We start from the raw sequence: 25,545 nt of genomic DNA on the forward strand, positions 1-25,545 counted from the left end.
GTACTCGACGTCCCCATTATCCCCCTGGAGCAGCCGGGGACTATCTCCTTTCCCAGGATGAGCGGTCCCTCTAGGGAAGTGCTGAGAAGAATCTGCAACAGTAAAGAGAAGTTTAATTAGTACTGTGGCAGAGGGACAGGACAGTGCCCTATGGTAGAAGCAAGTCTAGAATATGGTGATGACAAAGCATCTTTGAGGACACAATGCTCAGGAAGGCTCAGACTATTTAGTATAAGTTATGGCAAGGGTGTATCCATGTGGTGTCAAGGGCCACAGTTTATCTGGGAAATAGTGGATCACAGGAGATCTGTGACCAACATGGAAGCTCTCTGAATACATTTTTTCCCCTGGCTTACACAATGAGCAGGGAGATAACCCAAGAATAGTAAGAATCATATGACAAAATGTGAAAATTTCTCTTTTCATGATTGTCAGGTCTGAGTTCACAATGAGAAGGATACAGGAACTATATCTGGAGAAATTTCAATTCTTCACTGACAATCTAACTCTGCTCTTGGTGGCCGTGGCTTGTGTTCCCAGATGCCAACGAAAACAATCACAGGAATCTTATACAGTTGCCCCCCTCCCCATGGAATCACTTGAGTCCTCAGATCGACAAATACTTTTCTCTGGAGAATGAGCATCTTCATTTGGCCATTGAAATGTCTAGAGCAGATTAGATCATAGCTGCCTACCAATTCTGAGTCTATAATCCACCACCATGGCTTCAATACCTAATCCACGGTGTATCATAGACCTTGTACATATTAGAGCTAACATATGATCACAGTGCATCTTAAATTATCAAAATGTCTCACAGGCCCAGGGGGACGGGAGGACGGATCCCGGTCTCCTAGCTGAATAACTGCGTGAATCCATCTTGGACCCCCGCCCCCAAAGAAAGCACCACAGGGCTGCGAAATAGGTCGCGGACAGGCAGGCGCCGGTCGCTGATTTGTGACGCCAAACGGCGCCCGCCGGTCGCTGGGTCATTACGAGTACACAGGCACTGCCCCCGACAGCCGGCCCAAGAAAACAAAACGCATCTGTCAAAATGAGGCAGACAACTATAGAAATACCGGTGACACAACTCACCAGACAGCAGATAGAGAACCTGACAGATGAACAGATAAGAAACCTGTCAGAGGCTCAGTTCTGGGCCATTGTTATCAGGTGGCTTACAGAATTCACAAAAGAGCAGGAAAAAGATAAGAAAGAAGCGAAAAAATTTCATAACGAAAGGAACAAAACCGCATACGAGATAGAAGGTGAGAAAAAATCCAGAGTCCATTTCAACAAACTGGAATATGGAGAAGGAACAAGCAGTCAACCAATGCAGAGAGAGGAAATGGGAAGCAACAATGAGAGGATCAGAAACCTCTGGGACAGCTATAAAAGGCCCAACATAAGAATCATTGGTTTGCCAGAGAGTGAGGAAGATGAACTAGAACTTGAAAAATTGAGTGAAAATATAATAAAGGAGAACTTCCCAGACTTGGGGAAGGGAATAGACTTGCAGGTCCAGGAAGCAAGGAGAGTTCCCAAGAGACTGGACCCAGGGAGAACCACTCCAAGACACATTATAATCAAAATGTCAAAAATTAAAGATAAAGAGAGAATCTTAAAAGCAGCAAGAGAGAAGAAAAGAATTATGTACAAAGGGGTCCCAATTAGACTATCAGCTGACTTCTCAAGGGAGACCCTGCAGGCAAGAAAGGACTGGCAAGAAATATTCAAAGTAATGAAAATCCAAAACCTACAACCACGAATACTCTATCCAGCGAAATTGTCATTCAGAATAGAAGGACAGAGAAAGTGTTTCCAGGACAAAATAAAACTGAAAGAGTTCATTAGATCCAAACCACTGTTATATGAGATGTTAAAGGGACTGGTTTAAAAAAACAAGCTAGGGAGATGAAACAAAGGCAAACTAAATAGGCAACGAGAGTGGAAAAGGAACTGTGGGTACGGGAAGCATATTGGGGGGAGGTCAACAGGGAGGGGGAATGGGGAAAGGGAGGGAGATGATATAGGAATTGGGGATCAAGGTAGGAGGGAATGGAATAGACGGAGAGAGGTTGGGAGGAACTGTATGCACAACTAATGGACATAATCTAAAAGGGGGGGACAACTGGAGGGAGGGGGGCCACTGGGTGGAGGGGAGCAGAGGGAAGGGAAATTGGCACAAATGTAATATTTTAATCAATAAAACACATTAAATCTGAAAAAAAAATGTCTCACAGATTCCAATATTGCATTATTTTTAAACCTCTAACTGTTATCCATGTATGAGACAAAAAATGTTACCAAAACAGTTGTTCCATTTTTGGATTTGGTCAATATGCTCAATTACTCTATACGTCTTATCACAGGCACATCAAAGATGAACTTACGAGCAACTCAGAAGAATATATGCATTTTTATGTTCCTAGTAGCATTATTTACAATAGCTAATAGTAGTTGGAAATAGCCTAAGCACCCATCAGTAGATGAGTGGTTAAAAACGCTGTGGTACATTTACACAATGGATACTAAAAAGCAATAAGAAAGAAGAAATTCTTACCTTCTGCAACAGCATGGCTCAACCTAGGGACTATTACAGTAAGTGAAATAAGCCAGTCAATGAAAGACAAATACCATATGATCTCACTTATAAATGGAATCTAATGAAAAACACAAACTAATGAGTGAAATAGAATCAAGGCATAGAAAACATGTAACAACTGACAGCTGTACAAGGGGAGGTAGGAGGGAGGTACTTGGCACAAGGTCAATGAAGATACATGAATGATCCATGGACATGACAATGGTGCGGGATTGACTGCAGGAATGAAGGGTGGGCTGCGTGGGGAAGAAAAAGGGGGAAATTTGGAACAACTGTAATAACATAAATGATAAAATATTTCAAAGAAAAATAAAGAATGAAGTTATGGAAGAACAGCTACCAAGACTACAGAGTGCTTCCTCCCTCTCAAGGAATATGAAGCATTAAAGAAAGGCATATGATATAAGTGATGCTATTGAACATATGAAGACATGCAAATTTTGAATCTACAAGAAAAATGGGCACTGGGAAGTTCAAGTTCATCCTGTCCAGGCCAGAAGCAAAATGTGACAGGGATCAACCAATCCCACTCACCGGTCTGAAAAGCTCTAACCCTATTCTCTGCGGGCACTTCCTCCTCACCCATCTGAGAGGCGGAAGGAGCTTTGTGCACTGGTACCTCTTCGGCATCATCATAACCCTCGCTCAAGGCATCAGTCCTCTGGGCTGCAGCTTCTATGGGCAGACAATGGGGTCAGGTGAAACCACAGTAAATGGGTGGGTTTAGGTAACACCTGCAATCCTTTCTGACCCAGAGATTCTGCTTAACAGAGGCACCATTCACCCCACACTTTAATGGGTCTTTCCAAGGCCATGTATTTCATTTCTATGTGTCAATAAATAGGAAAATGATCCAAATATCTCAGTATTTCTTGATTAAAACTACATATTTTTCAAAGCAACTCTCACACCAAGGACCGTTACTAAAATATTTTATCAAGATATACTTTCCAGATATTATTTTTAAAAACAATTTGTGCCTGTTGTCACAGAATGAGGGTGGTTCTGGACACTGAGAGCCTGTCCCCAACCTGAGACATTACAAAGCCACCAGAGAAGAAGGAGACAAGTCCAGAGAGACAAGGGATCCTTCTCATCTCAGTCAAAGGAAGATTATTTCCCTTGGTTCTCATCTCTGGGAAAAGTTCCCTTGTGCCCAGTATCCAGCCAAGACAGATCCAACCTCTACTATCGAGAATATGTTTACAGTCACTGTTCTTACCTTCCCTGGAATATGGCAGTTTTGTCACTGAGCCATCTGAAAGGAATCCTAATGTGGAGAAAACATCACAAAAATGAACAGAACAACACTTCCCACACCCAGATGCTCCACAGTAATGCTGAGAAGAAATGCTGGGGCTCGCATGGCCCTTGTGATGTTAAGGGAAGGCTCAGAGCTCAGAGGGGCTCTAGAGTGGCTCACCATGCCTCTGGGAACCTGGGGTATGTGTGGGGTCTGCAGATGCTGAGAAGATTGGGCTTACAGACAGTGAATGGCTGAGAAATAGAGGTCCCAGGAGGGCAGGGCAGGGCTGCTCACCTGGGCTGCTCAGTAGATCCTCTTTCTCTGGTGTTACATGATAATCAATCTCCTCATACAAGCCCTCGTCAAGAGCATCTTCAAAACTGGATAAGGCTGAGCAAACCACCAGCAGGTCAGAGATTGTCCTCCTGACACAGCCCTAAAGCAACAGGCTGATCTTTCATTGTCCCTGATGCTCACATGTGGAAAAACCCTCATGGCTTCCAGGACACCTCTACAGTCTTATACCCATGGACCATGTCTGCACCTTCTACCTTTGTTCTGACACTGTATCCAAAGTTCAGCTCCTACTTTTTCCTGTCTCACATAAATAGTCATGACTTATGAGTGCTCATACCCCACTCTCTAGAACCTCTGTATATTCAGCTCTTAGGGGCTAATGAAAGGCAGATAAAATTTTTGCAAATAAATTGGTTAAGAACAGATACATTGCCCAGTCTTCCCATTGGAATCCCTGGCACATTTCCTGTCTCCACACACTTTCCATGTTACCCAGTACTGCCTGCAGCGCACCTCTGCGCTCCACTCTCCATCTGTGCAGCTGAATCACCAGGATGATGAGGACCAGGAAGAGAAGGGCCCCCAGGATGAGGCAAAGGACCCCAGGCAGGGAGAAGATGCCAGGGAGAGGTCTTGGGTCAGATCTGGTTCCTAAAAAGAACAGAGCCAAAGGGAGTTGGAGGAGGGCATATAGACAGTATATCTCACTATGCTGACTTTTTCAGAGAGCTCTGGGCAATGAAGTCCCAGCTTCCAACATAATGGGATTAACAGCAACACTGCTGGGCACTCCCTCAGGCCATGCCCTAAAACAAATTCAGCTCCACTCTGGTGTGGTCTACCGCAGTGCTGGGGTTCATCAGGGAGCCTAGAACTACAATAATCTCTGAGGACCAGGGTACAGCTTCAGCCCTTTTCTTGGGCTTCACCACACTAGAGCATCAAACAATCTTGGCATAAGTGTTGGTTGCTTTGGAACAACACTCAAGGGCAGGTGAAGAAAACCTTAGATTCTTCAACACAAGAGTCAGACTCCCATGGCCTGCGGGAATGAGAACATTCTGGCACAGAAAATCAAGGAAGAGTGAGTTTCTCCAGGAAAAATACCCTGATAACTCCCCACAACCCAGTTGCCCCTTGGTATCTTTCCTTCTCTGAGCTGGCTAATTGTGAGAGATTATATAGAACTGTCCCAAGAATGTGAACATTCTCTCCCATGCATGGATGGTAGGGTAGCACTGTACCTGCTGTAGTGGTTGGCGATGTTGTTATTTTACCTAGAGAGAAAAACAAGAGTTTGGAGCACAGGAATTGGCTAGAACACAGGGTAGCCCACTTTTCCCTCCTGAGCCCTGAAATTTCTCTTTGCTTAGCTCAATACCAATGTTGAGTCCTCCCGGCTCCCCTCTCCTAATCCAGGGCTACAGCACCTACAAGCTTTCTGAATACAAACTGCCCATCTCACCCCAGCCCAGCCCACTGCCCCACCCCTGCTCCAGCTCAACCAGAGCCGAACCCACTCCCACCACTCACCAGAGCACCTCACTCCAGCGTCCTCCTCGTGCTTGCAGTCGCTCTTCCCCCAGGGCTCCGCAGCACAGGCCCACAGGGAGGCTTCCTTGCCCCTGCACCGCACCTCATCCAGCCAGATGCTCCCATTTCCGGGACCAAACGCCGCCCTCTGCAGGGCTTCCAGGGCAGAGCCGCAGCCCAGCTGCTGACACACCACCTCGGCCTCCGCCAGGCCCCAGGAGTCGTCACACACCGTGCCCCAGGAGCCACTGTGCCAAACCTCCACTCGCCCTGAGCACTCGGTGTCTCCATCCCTGAGTCGGAGCTGGTCTCTGTCTGACAAAGGAGCAGCACCTCCTGTTACTGCCCCTGGTGGGAAGGACGGAGCCCTGGGAGCCAACAGGGAGGATGGGAGGGGCTTTTGTACCTGTGCAGGGTGCAGCAGTGCCACAGCTCTTGGGTCTCCTTCCTGCAGAAGCAGACAATGGGGAAGCACTGGGTCAGGGACAGCTGGGTGTTGTCTTGCCCCACAGCAAGATTATTTAAGGTCCTTGGCTCAGTGCATTGACAAGTGAAAACACAGGCCTCATAATCTAATGGCCTGAGTTATTGAGACAAACACTAGATCCTACCTAGTCTCTATCACCAGCTGAAAATACTTGATATGTTTACTTATTTACCACTCTCCACATCTACAGCAAATACAAACACACACACACACACACCTCTGAATGAAAGCTCCCCTGGAGGAAGGACCTTGCATACCTTACTCACCTCTGTGTTTCTGCTATTAAGACAGCGCCTGGCACATTGTATGCATTCATTCAACAAGTATTCATTGAGAATCTTCTATAAATGCTATGTATAGGAGCTTGATACACAATTATTGAATGAATGAATCAATGAATAAAATCCACTGAATTATAATCTTTTAAATCTTGCTAATCAGTAAAATAATAAAGAAAATACAAATTAGTATTAATGATAATACTAATGGTAATGATGATGGTAATACATAGTAGATGTAAAAAACAAGTCTAGAATCACAGAAATAATTTGTTTTCAATATGGCACTTATACTTTAAAAGGGAAATTATACAACAGATTGTAAACTTTCCTTATATTCTTCAGTGTGAGATATGGACAAGCAAAGAAGATTACTATAGGGCCAGAACACATTTTTTAGAACTACTAGAACAAGTAGAAATTAGAGAAAGATAGATTACTAGTTAGTGAGACAGAAATGTCTGTATGAGACTTAAATAAATATACTAAGTAAAACTACATTAAGAGGACACAGAGGAGGAAAAAAAACACATATGTAAGAATTAAAACCAAGGAAAATAGAAGTGAATTCAAAACAACACTTGAAAACAGATGTATACACAGTACTTGCCATAAAACGTCAAAATTGGCCTTAACTTTTCACATCATCCTATCAAACCTCCTGTCCTATGCAGAGGACATCTCTGAAAATGATGCAGAACCTCTCTTGGGTGGTTGTTACTTCAGGATTGAAAACCTCACTGCCCCTCAATTATTGTGCTTGATTGTAGAAAATTATCATCAATAAGGCCTTATAATTCAATATTCCTTCAGTCTTTCACAAGAATAAGAAAAAAAGATGAAGAAAGAGAAGCAATGAAAGGAGTGAGCCTCTGCCTGTAAAATATGTTTCTCACTGCTGTGGATTTCAGGCGACTCCCAACATATTGTCCAAAGTATACTTGAATGGGGTGTTGCAGGGGTAGGAGGGTAAGGGAGAAGGCAAGAGAGAAACAAACAAACCTTGATATAGGGAAAAAATGTTCGGTGTAGAGAAAACACTATGAAAATGCAAAAGAAGGAAGGCAGAGAGGGAAAGAAGAGAGAAAGGAAAGAGGGAAAGGGAAAGGAGGAAAAAGAAACAGAAACAGAGCAACTGTTATCCTTATCAGACTTCAAATAGAATGAGATTTGTGGGCTTTGTAAGCTTATTGATTTTGGAGTGTCTATGTGATTTGGCTTTAGTTTAGTTAAGTTCTTGAAAAATCTCAGTGTCTTCTGGCTAGATATGAAGAAGACAACTGAAAATAATTAACCTGAAAAAATAAGTTGACCATATCCTAACATTTGTGTGTATGCACACCTGCTTATGCTTTGTTCTAATAATGTAAACACTGGGACTAATCCTACAGCAATAAATTCACTAGTATGTAGAGATACATGACAAAAATATTTATCACAAAATTATTTGCATAGGAAAATTGGAAGTAATTGTACTATCAATAAATAAGCAAATCATTATATGAATTATAGTACCAACTTCTCATGAATGAAATATCTGCCATTATTTAAATGAGTTATATCTACCTGGAGGACAGTGTGGTTGGTGATTGCAGGGGTAGGGAAGAAGGGTGGGTCCAGGTGAAGGAGGATACAAGGGTGAAAAATGATAATGAAAAAAATACCATAAAAATACATGATTATGACAACAAACTCACAACTATCAACAACTGAATCTAAAAAAGAAAAACAAAATCCAACTAAGCCAATCAGAATAGGAACAGAATCATAGGTATAGGGATCATTTGGAGAGTTATCAGCTGCAAGAGGGAAGGGGGAAAAATCTGGAAAATGTGCAGGGATTAAGGAGCATAATTGGTTGGTACAAAATAGACAGGGGGAAGTTAAGAATAATATAGGAAAGAGTGAAGCCAAAGAACTATATGCATGACCCGTGGACATGAACTAAAGAGGGTGAGATTGCTGGAGGGAAGGGGGGTACTGGGTAGAGGGGAGCAAAGGGGAAAAATTTTGGACTACTGTGACAACATAATTAATAAAATAAACTAATTAAAAAAAGAAAAATACATTATTAAGAAAACCAATTTAACAATAATATATATGCTTGAATCTCAATTTTGTAAAAACCAATAATAAAACACCATGAAAGTAAATTCATTTATGGGTATGAGTTTGGATATGATTTAGTGAAAATGAATGAAATTAGAAAATGGTGTTTACTAGTCCATTAATTCTATTTATATCAGGAAGATATGAATGAACAAGGAGTCTGAGGATACATTTCGTTTCCCCTTTTACATTTTATATGTCCTCCCTGCTTACAGTAAGTAAGCAATGCTTTTATAATTTAAATGAAAGAGAAAGGAATTGGCTTTTTCTAATCTTAAAGCAAACTAATGGAAAGAACACAAATTCCCTTGTGCCCAGCTTGGTGCAGGCCCCACAGGAGTAATTGCGGCTGATTCAGAGAAGAGACAAAAAAGAAAAGGGGACATAAGAAAAGGCCTGCTGGCCATCATTCTTGCCTCCGGTATTCTTTATGTGTAATAGTGTTCATTGCCTGGGGGACCATCAGAGTGGCAAGAGTGTGTTATGATACTTAACTAAACCCGAACCTGCCTCCTAGTAACCTCCATCCATCAAGTCAGGGCCTTGCCCCCTGGAGCAGCTCATGGTGAGTCCTCTCCCTCTTCCACTGGAGTCCTTCCAAATCTGAGGCCAACAACCAGGCTACATCTACTCTGGCATTTCTGCTAGTTATCCTAATTCCAGACTCCCTGTGATGTGGTTTCCAGTTGTTTTTTGCAAATGGCACTCATGCACCTAGAGTGAAATGTGCTAGTATCACTTCTAAAGGCAGTTCATCCTATACATGTCAACACACTCATCACCTTGGTAACTAAAATAAATTTATTTCCAGCATTGGGTGTAATATTCCAGCACCTTACTTCCAACTCTCTGCCCTTCACAGTTTCTCAAAAGCGTGCATTTTCAACATCATTTTATTCTTTGGTACTTTTATTTCTGGCTTTCACCCTCTGCCCAACACTACACCCTCAAAATAGTTCTAGTTAAGACAACCAATGACATGCAATGACCTTAATGGACACATTTCAGTTCTCACTTACTTAATGTTTTAGTAGTATATAACAAATATGACCATTCCCCTTTCCTTGAAACTTTTCTTTTAACTTGACTTCCTGGACTCCACTTTCTCTGTCAGCTCCAGTTCATTGAATGCTCTGCTCAGTTTTTAAATGTTAACATTCCTTGGATTCTGTCCTAGGAGTTTATGTTCCTAATGATCTTATCTACTCTGATCTAAGCATCTCTATGACACTTCTAAATTTGTATCTCCAACCCAGATTTCCTTCCTAAACTCAAATTGCCGAATGACATTTCCACCTGAGTGTTTTTATTCATTTTGAATTTAACGAATCCAAAACTCAGCCCATGGAATTTCTGCCATAATCTTCTGTGTATCCCATATTAATAAAAGGCTCTGCCATATTTTTAGAAGTCAGCCTTGCCTCCTCCAAGCTATTTTGTCACCATTATGCATGTACATTTTCACTGCAATAATCCTTTGTTTATCTTTTACTCAAAAGATGTTTTCTTTTATTTATTTATTTATTTATTTATTTATTTATTGGGGAGTGTGTATGTGTGTGAGAGAGAGTAAACATCAATTTGTTGTTCCACTTATTTATGCATCATTAGTTGATTTTAAAATGTGCTTTAATCAGGAATTGAGCCTGCAAACTTGGTGTATTAGGATGATACTCTAACCAGCTGAATTACATGGCTAGACTCATAGGATGTTTTTCTAATGCAAAAGTGATTAATTTACTTCCCAGCTTAAACATCTTTCAATTAGTTTTGATTATACTTCATGAAAATATCTTTAATTTTGACTCCACAATCAAACAGGTTATAAATTTATTCAAAAACTCTTTTGAATATCTATTGTATGCCAGGAACTGTTACAGCCTGGATATACAATAGTAAATACAAAGGCCAAAGTCCTTGATCAAATGGAATTATAGAATTTATAGGATAGATGTAAAATAAACATAAAATGAATAAATGAAGATTTCACATAGTGAAAAGTACTATGAGAACCATAAGGTATGCTATAAAATGTAAAATTGCTTGTTCAGAGGAATAGGACTTTGCAGGAGAGATATCAAGGAAAGCAATCAGTGTGTTTAGGGATAAGCACCAAATGTCAGGAGTATAAACTAAAGAATTTTGGGAGAAGTAATATCACTTAAATTGATGTGAGGGGCCTCACTAAGGAATTAATATTTAAAGTGAGAACTGAATGAGAAGAAGTTGACATGCAAGCAAAGCAGATAGAACAGCTAGTGCAACATCATAAGATGACTAATACCATCTGTCTGGTAAAGCATATTAAAGCATAAAAGGATTGCTGACCTGCCTTCCCTTACTTTCCCCATGCTATCTATTTCATGAATACAAAGAGAGTCAATATACATACCATTGAGTGGAAGAGTGATAGGAGAGGACTGAGTGGTGTGTAGTGGAAGGAACATGTATGGCTTTGTCAACCAGTGTAAGAAATCTGAATTTCATCTTAAGTTCAATAGAAAGCCATTGGTGGCTTATGAGCAAAAAAAAAAAAAAAAAAAAAAGAAGAAGAAAAGAAAAGCAAACTAAATTCTAACACTTATCACTGACTGACATAAAAAATATATTATGGAGGAGAAAGGGTGACCCTAGATGACCACTAGCAACTGTTGATTGATCCAGACAGGAAGTATTATTTTCTGGACAGGATGATAATGAAGACAGCAAGAGTAGAAGGATTAAGGATGTATTTGAAGAGAAAGCCAACAGAACATATTGTTATATTGAAATGGAGAGGAAGGAAAGTGAAAGAAATGAAGATTGAATCCCATCTATTGAGCTTAAGTAATGATAGTGAGGTTAACTGAAGTGAGAAAGATAGTAGGAAGGAAAAATGTAGGTACAGGGATTGAGTAGGTGGAATAAAACATTGTATTTTGTGACAGCTAAGTTGGGAGAGGTAGGGGCTGGAGGGATTGAACAAAAAAGAAAAAGGACTCATGGACATGGACAACAGTGTGGTGATTACTGGGGGAAGGGGAGTATAAGGGGACTAAATGGTAATGGAAAAAATACAATGAAGATTAAATAAAAAACAGTCTTGCTTTGAGCTAAACTTGAGTGGCCAATTAATATTCAAGTGGAGATGTCATGTAGCAATGGAAAATATGAGTTTGGAGTTAATGGCAAAGAACAGATGTGGAGTTAGTTGTCAGTATATAGAGGTTATTTAGGCCATGGGCCTTAGGAAGGCAGTATAGCTAAGGAAGAAGAAAGAGTATGATCCTGAGCCCTAAGAATGTTCAAAATCTACAGCTGATCACGGGAGTTGCAACCCTGTAAGAACAAGAGCACAATCAGTGAGGTGGAATAAGGAGAACAATCAACGAAAGAAAGGGATTGTCAGAAGGAAAAAGAAAATTGAGAAGGAAAGGGAAGTCAACCTGTTGAAAGCTGTTGGAAAGTCAAGAATAATGAAGACAGGACTTCCGGCCTAGATAGAGGCGTAGACAGACATGCTACATCTCCTTCCACAACTAAGAAGAAATACAACTACCTCAAAACTATACACATCCAGGAATTCCAGAAAATCGAGCTTCATGGAAGTCCAACAAACAAAAATATAAAGAAGAAATACTCATCCAGACACGTAGGAGGGCTGCAGCCAGGGTGGAGAGGATGCGGTGTGGTGGTGGCAGCAGTGGTGGCAGTGGTGACAGTGGCATTCCGACAGAAAGCACAGTCACACGTTTTAAAAAGTTGAGAGGGACACCTGGGGAGCACTTCCACAACCAGACAAGACTGCACAGCTCACAGTTTCAGCGCCAGGGAAAATAAAGCCTCATTGCTTCTGACTGCCAACCAGGGTGGGGATTAGGGGGAGGGGGTTGGGGCAGAGGAAGAAACTGCAGGTCTCCCAGCAGAGTGCACTTGTTTAAAGGGCTACCACAATCCTAGAACATCTGCAGACCTACTCCCTCTGTGAACAACAGCGAGGGCAACAGCTAGAGAGGCGCCAGTCCCTTATGGAGGTGGGAGAAGTGCCTAGAAAGGGGGCAGGTGCTGAGCAAGTGGCATTGTTCCCTCTCAGACCCCTCCTTCACATACAGTGCCACAAAATGGTGAAATAAGTCACCCTTACTGACGAATACCTAAGGCTCTGGCCCTTACAATGTAACAGGTGCAACAGCTCTACCTAAGACCCAGAGGCAAACAAACAGAGGAGACTGTCAAGATAAGAAGACAGAGAAGTATGGGCCAAAAGAGGGAAGAGATCAAGGTTCCAGTGGGAGAACTAGATGACAAGAAGGTAGCCAACCTAACAGACAACAGAGTTGAAAACATTGGTGATAAAGATGCTCAACAGGCTTGACAGATATGCTTGAGTATGGCAAATGCATAAGGGAAGAAGTGAAGGCTATGCTAAATGAAATGAAGGAAGAGCCACAGAAAACTAATGTTGAAGGGAAGGATATCGGGGTTCAAATCAGTGTTTTGGAACATAAGGAAGAAAAAGACAGTAACCAGTACAAAATGAGGAAATAAGAATTGAAAAAAATGAGGAGAGGCTTAGAACCTCTGGGACAATTTTAAACGTGCCAACATCTGAACCATAGTGGTGTCAGAAGGAAAAGAGGAAGAGCAAGAAATTGAAAGATTATGAGAAAAAATAATGAAGGAAAACTCCCCAAATTTGGTGAAGGAAATAAACATACAAGTCCAGGAAGCACAGAGAGTCCCAAAGAACCTAGACCCAAAGAGGACCACACCGAGACACATCAAAATTAAAATGCCAAATGTTCAAGATAAAGAGAGAATCTTAAAATAAGCATGAGAGAAGCAGAGAGTTGCCTATAGAAAGTTGTCTATAGGAGTATCAGCTGATATCACAAAAGAAATTTTGCAGGCAAGAAGGGAGTGAAAAGAAGTATTCAATGTGATGAAAAGCAAGGACCTAAAACCAAGACTACTCTATCCAGCAAAGTTATCATTTAGAATGGGTGGGAAATACAGTACTTCCAAGACAAGGTAAAGCTAAAGGAGTTCATCATCATCAAGCCATTATTATATGAAATGTTAAAGGAACTTACTTAAGAAAAAGAAGATCAAAACTATAAACATTTAAATGACAACAAACTCACAACTATCAAAAACTGAATCTAAAAAGGAAAAACAAAATCCAACTAAGCAAGCCAGAATAGGAACAGAATCATAGGTATGGGAATCATTTGGAGGGTTTTCAGCTGGGATGGGGAAGCAGGAGAAATGGAGAAATGGTGCAGGGATTAAGAAGCATAATTAGTTGGTATAAAATAGACAGGGGGAGTTAAAAATAATATAGAAAAGGGTGAAGCCAAATAACTTATGTGCATGACCCATGGACATGAACTAAGTGGGTGGGATTGCTGGAGTGAAGGGGGGTACTAGGCAGAGGGGAGCATAGGGAAAAAAATTGATACTACTGTAACAATGTAATTACTATACTATACTTAAAAAGTAAAAGGAAAGAATAATGAAGACAGAATGATTTGTTATATATTATATTCTTCTGATTCTGAGCAATGTTGGGGCCTAAAACTTAAATGGATACATTCAAAATAGTGTGAGACACAAAAGTGTGGATATGTGAGTGATTAAGGACCAGACTTTTGGAAACATGGCTGTTGCAGAGAAAAAAGAAGGATGGGGTATTAGCTAGGGAGAGAAACTAGGTTGAGGAAGAATGTTGTTTGTGAGACACGTGAGGCCATACCGAGAGACAGAAAGGTGTTAATGATGCTGAGGAAGAGGGCATAATTGAAGATCTGAAGACTTTGACAAGATGAGTGTGATCAGATTCTACTGCCTGAGCAGAAGAGCTGGCCTAAGATAAGGACTAAGGCCACTGATATTGGAGCCAAGTAGAGAGCCTGTGCATGGACCACAAGTCAGTAGATGTGTTGAAAGGAAGGCAAGGATTTATTTCTGTTCTAATTTCTCAGTGAGGTAAGATACAAGATTGTGATTTGAGAATGGAATCAAATTTTGACAGTGTGAGGACAATGCATCATATGTAAAATATAATTTTAAAGATAGGGCAAGCACACATATTGGAGAAGTACAGTAAAACTTAAGGGCAGTGTGGAATGTCCATTAGATATTGTGTCCGTGAATTCAGATATAGGCTAGGAACAGGCTGTGTGTTTCTTTCTTGCTTCATTTGTCTAATACAGGGAAAGAGTAGTTAGGTAGTTGACTTTAATCATGCTCATGTTTGTGTCTTATGAGACTGACGAAGAGGAGGCAAAGGGATTGAGTGTAGTTAAAGGAAAATGATTATAATATTGGATCATATTATCTAATATGGCTAAAAAAATGTGAAGACAAGAGGAGAGAAGACGAAGAAGAAAATCAGTAGGGGAAAGATTGGGTATCTCCATGAGGATGAGAATTATTATAAAGGATGGTTAAAGTTTAGAACCATAGATAAGAAGCTACAATCAGAGAATGGAATAAAGAAATCAAGATTTCAAAATGTACAGGTACTGATGGTTGGTAGTGTTTGCATAGCCAGAGGTGGGAGCGAAGGGAAGGTGCTTAGAAATGAGGAATTTAGCCAACTGAGAGGCCAGTTTTATTACCTTAGTTGCATTTACGTATGTGGAACTACCTACTAATGGTTCAAGGAGTAAGACATAGATGAAGAACCTGGTGAGCCTGGTGCTGCAGTCATCAGTGGACAAGGAGGAGGGGGTGACGAGAAGCTTGGATGGTAACATCAACAAACAGAAGTAGTAGGTGGTATTGCCTCATGGTGTTAATTTCAACATAAGGTGATATTGAGAAGAACCACAGATGAGGAATTGTTGAAAATAACAACAATTGAGAGCAAGGAGCATACCTAATCCAAGTCTCAGCCCAGGGAAAAGTGTGTTGAAAGAGAAACACACAGTCTCCAATTGATAGGAAAATCAATATTTTAAGGGGCAAGTTGGGCTTTGATCTGAACATAGATGTGAAGGGAGCATTGAGAGTAAAAGGGAATTTGCAGATGATGGGCTCCAGATTCCAGTGGACTGCAGAATATTTTGGGAGAGTGGAATGAGGGAGCAGAGAGTACACAATAGTAAAGAAGAAAGCCCAGAAGATGAAGGATCATCCAAGAAGATAAAATATAATGAGGGTCTCTTAGAAGAGACAAATTCAAGCAGAAAAATATGGGGAATGAGGCTACTGACCTCTGATGGTTCTCTATGATGTGGCAGCCAAGATAAAAAATCCTTTTATAGGATTATTCTCATGGGTCCTGCTTAACAGAAGTCTTTGCTCTGCTCTCCATTCCAGGCTAATGCTTTGCTAATTCTGTATCCCCCTTCACCTTCTCTCTGCTCTGGCCATGACAAAATGTTCTCGGTACCTCAAATATACTATGTCTTATTCCAACTTAGCAGTTACTATGATCAAAATACCTGTCCACTTTTATCTTTTTGAGAAACTCGTACTCATCCTGTAGTTCTCCATCTAAATATGATTTCTTCTTTTGCATATATTACACATTCCAAATACTTTCTCATTCTTCATGTCACCTGAAATTTCTGCCTCATGAGTGTTTTCAGCACTAGATTGTAAACTCTATGAGAGCAGTGACTATAATTTTTCTCTTCTCTGTCCTCTTACCTAAAGTATAAATCTGTACCTACAGCCACTCAGTTACACTCAATGAATAGACTGACTTGAGAAGTAGTCTAAGTGGTACAGATGCATTCAGAGTAAAACATCACAAGTTAAAGAGATGAAGCAATCAGGACTGATTCTCTGCTCTGCTCCTTACTTACTTTAAGGTGCTGGGCAGATCTTTAATGACTCCTAAGTAGTTAGCAATTCCTTAGAAAGTTTCTCAGAGTATTATTAGGATGGCCACATGTTTTTTTTTCCCAATCTCCCTGATATTTTTCACATAAATTGCTACAAGCAGAGGTTTTATCATTTTTTCTTTTGAAACAAGATTGCAACATGTGGATTAAATCATCTTCATCCAACTTTATTTTGTACACTCATCTTAAAGTCATCCCTTAGATTTGAAAACATAAATATCACTAACAGCATCCTACAGGGGTGGGACAGATGCATAGAAACAGACAGTAAATACCTGCACACGTGATATAAGCTTCCTCCTTTAGAGAGCATGAACGGTGTTTCCAAGGGTCAGAAGGACACTGCCAGAGAGACATATCAGTGTTCCGACACCGGATTCCATCCACCCACCGGGGTCTAGAACCTCCCCTTAAATCAACAGAAGAGTCAAGGTCACCACTGTCACCACAGCCAAGGTGTCTGCAGATAATGGACACGGTGATGGCTTCCATGGGGCTGCGGCAGACACTGCCCCAGGTCCCATTGTAGAAAACTTCCAGCCACCCAGCACACTCCTGGTCCTTGCTCACCATCCTCAGGGCCAGGAACTCTAAAAGTGAAGGGGGGAAAATGTCACAGTGAGCATTCCACTCAAAGCTCTGCATTTTTCTCTCTCCCAGACAATGTGAACACACCTCACTGGCTCTGCTGAGGAGAAACCCACTAAGTGGCAAGACTGAAGTTTGAGTCCCCTTTCCCTGACTTTGTCCATTTGTGTCTATCTATCTACCATAATGATGCAGTGGAATATGTACAGAGAGGAACACCAGCCTAGACCCTGTGCAGGGAGGGAAGCTGAATCCTGCTTCCTGACAAAACTCTGAGACAGTATGTGGAAGGGAGTGTGGATAGTGGGTGGTAGGTGAACTAATGGATCCCCAAAGATTTCAACCTCCTGCCCCATGGGACCCTTTAAATGTTACCTTTTATGGCAAAAGGGGCTCTATAGTTACTAAGGACTTTGGGATGGTTGGATTAATTTAGATATCATGGATTAACCAGATGAGTTCATTCTAATCACATCTTTAGACCCACTGTCCTTACAAACAAATACACTTTCCCATCTTTACTTCAGAGGGAAATGTGACTAAGGAAGAATGGTCACAGGGGACACCGATGTTTGAAGAAAGAAAAGGGAGCATGCTGGCAAGGAATGAGTGCACAGCAGCTTTAGAATGTAGGACAGGCAGAGAGAAGAAATCTTCCCCAGAGCCTCCAGCAACCAACAACAGGAGCTAGGGAATGGAAACAAAGGCAAACTAAGTAGGCAACGAGAGTGGAAAAAGAATTATAGGTATGGGGAACATTAGGGGGGAGAGGTCAGCAGGGAGAGGAAAGGGGGGAAAGGGAGGGAGATGGCACAGGAATTAAGAAGCATAGTAGGAGGGAATGGAGTAGACAGAGAGAGGTTGAGAAGAACTGTATGCACAACCAATGGACATGGACTAAAATGGGGGGACAACTGGAGGGAGGGGGGTCACAGGGTGGAGGGGAGCAGAGGGAAAAGAAATTGGGACAACTGTAACAGTATAATCAATAAAACATATTTAAAAAAAAAAATAATGCAGCCCTGCTGACACCTTGATGTCAGCCCGGTGAGACCCTTGTCAGACTCCTACTGTGCAGAACTATGAAATAACACATTTGTGCTGTGTTGAATCACATGGTCATTCATTACAGCATCAGTAGGCTCTCACGATTTTACTACCACAAGCACCTGAAGAGTCAACCTGCCTTCCATGGAAACTGTAAAAATGGCTTTGTCTGGAGATATTGCTGAGAAGGAAGGACCAGAGCCTCAGCTGCTGCAGGAGGAAATGAAAACACCAATCATATTTGCTAGGCAGACAGGCACTGTGGAAGGAAGCTTCCTTCTCCTTGGTCCCTTTCAGCAACACCTCCTTGGGGCTCAGACTCATCCTTGAGGGCCCCCACTTCCTCCCCAGCCAGTGGGCAATGTGCAGCGCAGACCTGAGCAGATGACCCCTGCGTCCTCCTTGTGCCTGCAGTCATGCTGTCCCCAACCTCGAGAAGGGCACATCCACAGGTGAGATTCCTTTCCTGTGCAGTTCACGTCATCCAGCCAGATCTGGCCTGATCCTGCCCCAAAGTGAGCAAAGGTCGTGGCATTGAGGGCTTCTCCACAGCCCAGCTGTCTGCACACCACCTGGGCATCGTTCAGGTCCCAGCTGTCATCACAGATGGTGCCCCAGGAGCCCTGGTGAAGGATCTCCACTCTGCCGGCACAGCGACTGTCCCCGTCGGTCAGGCGGAGCTGTCTGCTCTCTGAGGAGAGAGAGTCAGGGCAGTGGGGCACTTACACAGAGGAAGAGGAGGGTTCCTGATCCTGTGGGAGGCCTCACCTGAGCGGTTGGCAGCGCTGTCCTCTGAGGCTGCAGAGCCTGCTGGTTCATACACGGAGTCGCACTGGGGCAGCACCTGGGTCTGGTTTCCTACAGAAACAGACAGATGGTGTGTAGGGTTGAAGAGCCGGAAATTGAATTTCATGGTAACCTAGCGATGGGGTCTGCGATGAAAGCTGGGTGTTAAGAGTAATGTTATCATAATACTAGAGTTCACCTTCTCTATGGAGAGCTCTGCTTCTGACAATGACAAAGTTTCTTTTTTAAGCCAAGTATTCAGTGAAAAATGAGTTTAGAAAAAGCTGGAATGTATCAATACTCTTTGAAAGTGTTGCAGAGCTCCCAAGGCAGTGAGAATTTAAGGAGCCAAGCTGTCAGGAAGAAGTAAAGGGCAGAGGCGATCCACATACCCCTTGAGGATGTTGTCCGTTCAAATAGCTGAGACTCTGAAAAGCTCAGTTTAGATTTTGCCAGACTCACAGGGTTTGGGGAACACACAACATAATTCAGGGTGAGCCATGGAGGACCACCCCTGTTAACCAGAATCCTTGTAGCAGAGAGAGAAAAGTGAACTAAAAATATTTTTCACAAAAATGGATGCTCAGCTTTTAATCACTGCACTTCCTTTTAAATAAGGCAATTCATCCTTAAATCAGGTACCTGGAGGAAGCAAAACAAAATGCTTTCTGAAGGATTTCTACAATTTTTATCTACAATGTCGGTCATTGAGAAAATTCCCATATAGAAGAGATCTCATGGAAACCCAAGAGGAAAATGGTGACATTAGAAAGATTTTCACAGGCATATGGCTTGGAGTTACCTGAAAAGAAGTTTAAACAACTGTAATTAAAATGTTCATAGAATTAAATGATACAAAACATATTTGGCAGAAAAGTTATTACAAAAAGCAAATAAAAATTCTAAGGCTTAGATAGTCAGCAGAACTAAAAAAAAGGAGTGTAGTGGCACATCAGATCATCATATAGTAGAAATAGTAGAACAGAAGATCAGAGGCAAATATACAGAATAAAGCACAGAAAGACGAAGGATAGAAAATACAAATAGGGGAAATAGAGACATGGTGAAAAGGTCCAACTTTACATAGATGAAGTCCTAGATTTCTAAAGCAATAATTGACAAAACTAAAGGTAGAAGAAATTAGAAAATGCACAGTCACAGTGGGATTTTTAACTCATTAATGTTTAATAAATTTTTAAAACATTTCCACAAAATATTTGATAATGCAAAGTTATCTTTGATAACTTTGAGAAGTGAGGCTCATGTCTCCTTCACTGGATGTTGGCTGACCTTTGTGAGTTGCTTGTAAGCAATAAAATACAGCGAAGGCATCACTGCTTAATTCTCAGCACTAGGTCAGAAAAATGTGCACCTTCCTGTGGTTCATGTAGGACGTTTGCTTTAAGGGAAGTCTGACTGTGTTGAGACTATCCTGGAGAGGCCCTATGCAGGTGCTCTTGTTAAGCTGAACTACCAGGTGTTTTCCATGTAAGGGAGCCACCTGGGTTTCCAATTTACTTAAGCCTTCAGATGACTTTAGCCTTAGGTTACATCTAAGTGAAACCACACAAGACACCCCAAGACAGTACTGCCAACTTGAGTCTTTCTCAAGTTCTTGACCCAGGAAATCATGAGCAAAACGACATGCATTATTTGTTTTCAGCTGTTAAGTTTTTTGGGAAAATTTGTTAGGCAGAGTTAATAAACAGAACAATTACCATGTTATTGAGAATGCTACCACTAAATAGAAAGAGAAATGTTTGACTTTAAGTAACTTCTAATAAAGTGAATTAAAAACGTTTGTCTGAAAAAAGACTTGAACATGAATGTTTATAACATCTTTATTCATAGTAACCCCAAACATGTGCCATGTCTTTTGGGTCAAGGCTGTAGGCCTTGAAAGGGCCTTAAAGAGACTATTGGCAGGAGGCCTATGGACTTTTTAGAATCTGTTGGTGAGGGTTATAGAGCTCTTGTTATTCAGAAAAACAAATTAAAAACACGTATCTCAGTAACTGATAGAACAAGCCAACAAAAACAATCAATAGGTATTTGAAATATATAATGGTAGGATTTAACTATTATGGACCTGAAAACTGCAGAATACATGTTATTCTCAAGGGCATGTAGGCCATTTGCCAGGACTAATTGTATGCTATAGGAAATATGAGTTCAAAAATTTTCAAAGGAAAATTAAGAAAAAGTGATTAAAAAACCCGTAATTTTGGACCACAGTAGAATTAATCTAGAAACAAACAAAACCAGTAAAATCAACTCTGTCAAGGTGTACTTTTCATGCAATAAAATACATCTATATCAGTAGTATCAGAGAAGGAAAACTCTGATTCCAAAAAAAACCTCCGCTGCCTTGCGGCATACCTCTTCAGGGGAAAGGCTAAGGGAGTAAACCCTGACAGAAAATCCAGAGCCGGAGTCCCTAAGGCGGTTTGACATTGTAGTCAACACCGGCAACTCCTGCGGCGCACCTGAAGCCAAGCTGTATTGACTCCGTCTTTCCCTTGGATCCTTCAGCTGCGAAGAGAGGGGGGGTCTGCTGCATGGGCAACAGCAGACCCTCCATATCACCCTGCCCAGGCTCTGTAGCTTCAGCTTCACTGGAGAGGACACTCCAGCGTCATCGCAAGATGTCGATTCAACACGGGAGGAGACATATACCGTGTCACTCCCGAGTTGGACTGCACAGCCATTCTCGGCGGTGCAGATAGACTCTTAAGAAGCTACACCATCGTCTCTCGAGACGGACGGCTGCCGACGACGATATCAGTAGTACATTTTGATGCTTTGACAAATGCATACACCTTTATAATCGACCACCTTAACAGAGAAGGAATGTGAACCCCAAAAGTTTCCATTTGCCTTGGCAGCCAATACATCCCTCACTTCACAACCCAGTTCCTAGGCAAACTTTGATCTGCCTTCCATCACATAGTTTAGTTTACATCTTGTAGAATGCAATGGAATCATATCCTATGTATTGCTTTTTGTATGGCTTCTTTTTCTCAGCATGTTTTTGAGATTTACCTGTATAGTTGCATTTATCAGTTTGTCCTCTTTATGGTTGAAAAGTCTTCCATTGTTTGAATATACAATAATTTGTTTAATCATTCTTCCATTAATAAAATTTAAGTTGTTTACCCTTTTTATTATTTTTAATAAAGATCTTATGAACATTAATGCTCAAATCTTTGTGGACCTAAATTTTTATTTCTCCCAAGGAAATGTCTGGTAGTAGAATTGTTGGATAACATTTAAATGCATGTTGAACTAAAATGTTTTCTTTTTTCAAAGTGTTTGTATCTCTTACATCACCATAAGCAATGTATGGAGCTCTATTTGCTTCTCATCTTTGCCAAAGCTGGAATTGCAAATCTTTTAGTTATTATAGTTAGTGAAGAGATTTTCTCCATATACTTTAATTTAAATATCCTTAATCATTAATGATGAAGTCTAATTCTTAGTTTTTGAATGTTTAATGCCTTAAGAAATATTTGCCTACCTCAAGTTCCCCCAAATTTTCTCCTATGTTTTCTTTTAGAGGTTTAATAGTTAAACATTTTACATATAGGTTGATTGGCAATCATTTTGAGGTTTTTGTTTTTTGTATCATGTGAAGTAAGGGCTGTGGTTAATTTTTTGACCCAGACAGATATTTTTATTCCAACATCATTTTTGAAAATATATATGTCCTCCAATATTTTAACATCTGTACTAGGCTGTCATAATAAAGTACCACTAACAGGGTGGCTGCAGCAACAAAAATTTATTCTGTTACAATTCTAGAGGCTAGAAGTTTGAGATTAAGGTGTTGAAAAGGTTGATTTTCTATGAGGGCTATGAGGGAAGGATCTGTTCCAGGCTGGCCTTTTTTCTTGGCTTGTAGATAGCTGTCTTGTCCCTGTGTCTTCACATGATCTTTCTTCCATGTGTGTCTGCATCTTAATCTCTTCTTATAAGGATACCAGTCATATTGGATTAGGGCTGACCCATATGACCTTATTTACCTTAATTACCTCTTTAAAAGCCCTATTTCCAAATACAGTCATATTCTGAGATATTGGGTGTTGGATGTCAACATATGAATTTTATGTGCGGGGGCACAATTTAATTCATAATAACATTTTTGTATATAATCAACTTTTACATATATTGAGTCCATTTCTGAACTTTGTATTCTGCTCCACTGATCTCTATGTATCTATTCTTACTCTGAGACAATACTGTCTTAGTTATTGCAGCTTTAGAGTTAGTCTTTGCCCTGGCTGGTTTAGCTCAGTGGATTGAGCGTCGGCCTGCGAGCTAAGTGTCGCTGGTTCGATCTTCCAGTCAGGGTACATCAGAGAAGGAAAACTCTGACTCCAAAAAACCTCCGCTGCCTTGCGGCATACCTCTTCAGGGGAAAGGCTAAGGGAGTAAACCCCGACAGAAAATCCGGAGCCGGAGTCCCTAAGGCGGTTTGACGTTGTAGTCAACACCGGCAACTCCTGCGGCGCACCTGAACCCAAGCTGTATCGACTCCGTCTTTCCCTTGGACCCTTCAGCTGCGAAGAGAGGGGGGGTCTGCTGCATGGGCAACAGCAGACCCTCCATATTACCCTGCCCAGGCTCTGTAGCTTCAGCGTCATCGCAAGATGTCGATTCAACACGGGAGGAGACAGATACCATGTCACTCCCGAGTCGGACTGCACGGCCATTCTTGGCGGTGCAGATGGACTCTGAAGAAGCTACACCATCGTCTCTCGAGACGGACGGCTGCCGACGAGAGTTAGTCTTGAAATCAGGAGCTTCCAGATTTGGTCTTTTTTTCAAAATTGTTTGCCCTTATTATTCCATATAGATTTTCAAATTTGCTTATAAATTTCTGCAAAGATATTTGCCTTATCCAAATGAGTGAATATGGTACCTTTGCTACTTTTGTTTCTATTAGTCAAGATAAAAATAAGAGAAGCAGTCTGAAGCTGCCAGAGCCTCAGAGTTGTGGCTCATGACTTATGTTGTACAAGGGAAGGCCACAACACCATAAAGGAGTTGTGTGGATATCTTCTGAGATCACAGTATGGTCCCTGTCCCACTGATGATCAAAAAGTGATCTTACATGTTGCAGGGGAAAAAAGTCAAGTACTTCTAAAACATGGGGATATTAAGTCAAAGAGTTTAGCCACTTTGTGAGACAGTATAAGCATTTTCCCCAAAACATTTCTTGATAGATTATTTTTTCTATTTTATTTTATTTTTTAAAGGTGTATTTTATTGATTATGTTGTTACAGTAGTCTCAATTTCTTTTTCCTTTGCTCCCCTCTTCCCGATACCTGCTTCCCTCCAGCAATCCCACCCCACTTAGTTCATGTCCATGGGTTGAGCATATAAATTCTTTGGCTTCACCCTTTCCTATATTATTCTTTACATCCCCCTGTCTATTTTGTACCAACCAATTATGCTTCTTGATCCCTGCACCATTTACCTATTTCTCCCCCTTCTCCCTCCCAGCTGATAACCCTGCAAATGATCCCCACACTTATGATTCTGTTCGAGTGCTTGTTTTTTGCTTAGTTTATTTTGTTTTTATTTTATTCAGTTTGATAGTTTTGAGATTGTTGTCATTTTAATGTTCATATTGTTGATCTTCTTTTTCTTAAATAAGTCCCTTTAACATTCCATATAATACTGGCTTGCTGATGATGAACTCCTTTAGCTTTACCTTGTCTAGGAAGCACTTTATCTGCCCTTCCATTTTAAATGACAGCTTTGCTGGACAGAGTAATCTTGGTTGTAGGTCCTTGCTTTTCATCACATTGAATAGTTCTTGCCAGTCTCTTCTTGTCTGCAAAGTTTCTTTTGAGAAATCAGCTGATAGTCTTATAGGGGCCCCTTTGTAGGTAACTCTCTGCTTTTCTCTTGCTGCTTTTAAGATTCTCTCTTTAACTTTAACCTTTGGCATTTTAATGATGATGTATCTTGTTGTGGTCCTCTTTGGGTCTAGCTTGTTTGGGACTCTCTGTGCTTCCTGGACTTGTGTGTCTAGTTCCTTTGCCAAGTTTGGGAAGTTTTCCTTCATTATTTTTCACATAAGCTTTCGATTTCTTGCTCTTCCTCTTCTCCTTCTGGCACCTCTATGATTTGGATGTTGGCACGTTTAAAGTTGTCCCAGAGGTTCCTAAGCTTCTCCTCATTTTATTCAATTCTTGTTTCCTCATTTTGTATTGGTTGACTGTTTTTTTCTTCCTTATACTTGAAATAATTGATTTGAACCCCTGCTTCCTTCTCTTCAACATTAGTTTTGTGTGGATTTTTCTTTGTTTCATTTAGCATAGCCTTCACTTCTTCCCTTATGCATTTGCCATACTTAAGGATATCTGTCAAGTCTGTGCGCATCTTTATCACCAGTGTTTTGAATTCTCCATCTGTTAGGTTGGCTATCTCCTCATCACTTAGTTCTCCCACTGGAACCTTGATTAATTCCCCCTTTTGGGCCATTCTTCTCTGTCCCCTCAGCTTGACTGGCTCCTGTGTTTATTTACCTCTATGTGTTAGGTAGAGCTGTGTCACCTGTTACATTGTAAGGGGCAGAGCCTTAGCTATTCGTCAGTACAGAGTGATCTATTTCACCATGTTGTGGCACTGTGTGAGTGGGAGGGATCTGAGAGGGAAAAATGTTGCTAGCTCAGAATTTGCCCCTTTTCCAGGCACTTGTCCACTTCTGAATGGGTCTGGTGCC

General features: G+C 41.2%; 1 protein-coding gene and 1 long non-coding RNA gene across 2 annotated transcripts in view; both read right to left on the reverse strand.

Moving 5' to 3' along the window:
- The window catches only part of LOC150011305 (scavenger receptor cysteine-rich domain-containing protein DMBT1-like), a 199,303-nt gene that overhangs the window by 155,518 nt on the left and 18,240 nt on the right, over positions 1-25,545 (reverse strand). Inside the window, 3 exon segments of the mRNA XM_090275094.1 lie at positions 16,666-16,980; positions 18,402-18,716; positions 18,794-18,883. Coding sequence (XP_090131220.1) covers positions 16,666-16,980; positions 18,402-18,716; positions 18,794-18,883 — 720 coding nt within the window.
- On the reverse strand, positions 3,218-4,209 carry LOC150011307 (uncharacterized). The gene is made up of 3 exons (XR_016510434.1): positions 4,146-4,209; positions 3,828-3,875; positions 3,218-3,277 (listed from the first exon to the last, which is right to left on the reverse strand). It is a non-coding gene; the product is annotated as an uncharacterized LOC150011307 (long non-coding RNA).

This window comes from Furipterus horrens, unplaced genomic scaffold (assembly GCF_987537825.1).
Source record: "Furipterus horrens unplaced genomic scaffold, mFurHor1.1.pri manual_scaffold_4, whole genome shotgun sequence".
Lineage (NCBI taxonomy): Eukaryota > Metazoa > Chordata > Mammalia > Chiroptera > Furipteridae > Furipterus > Furipterus horrens.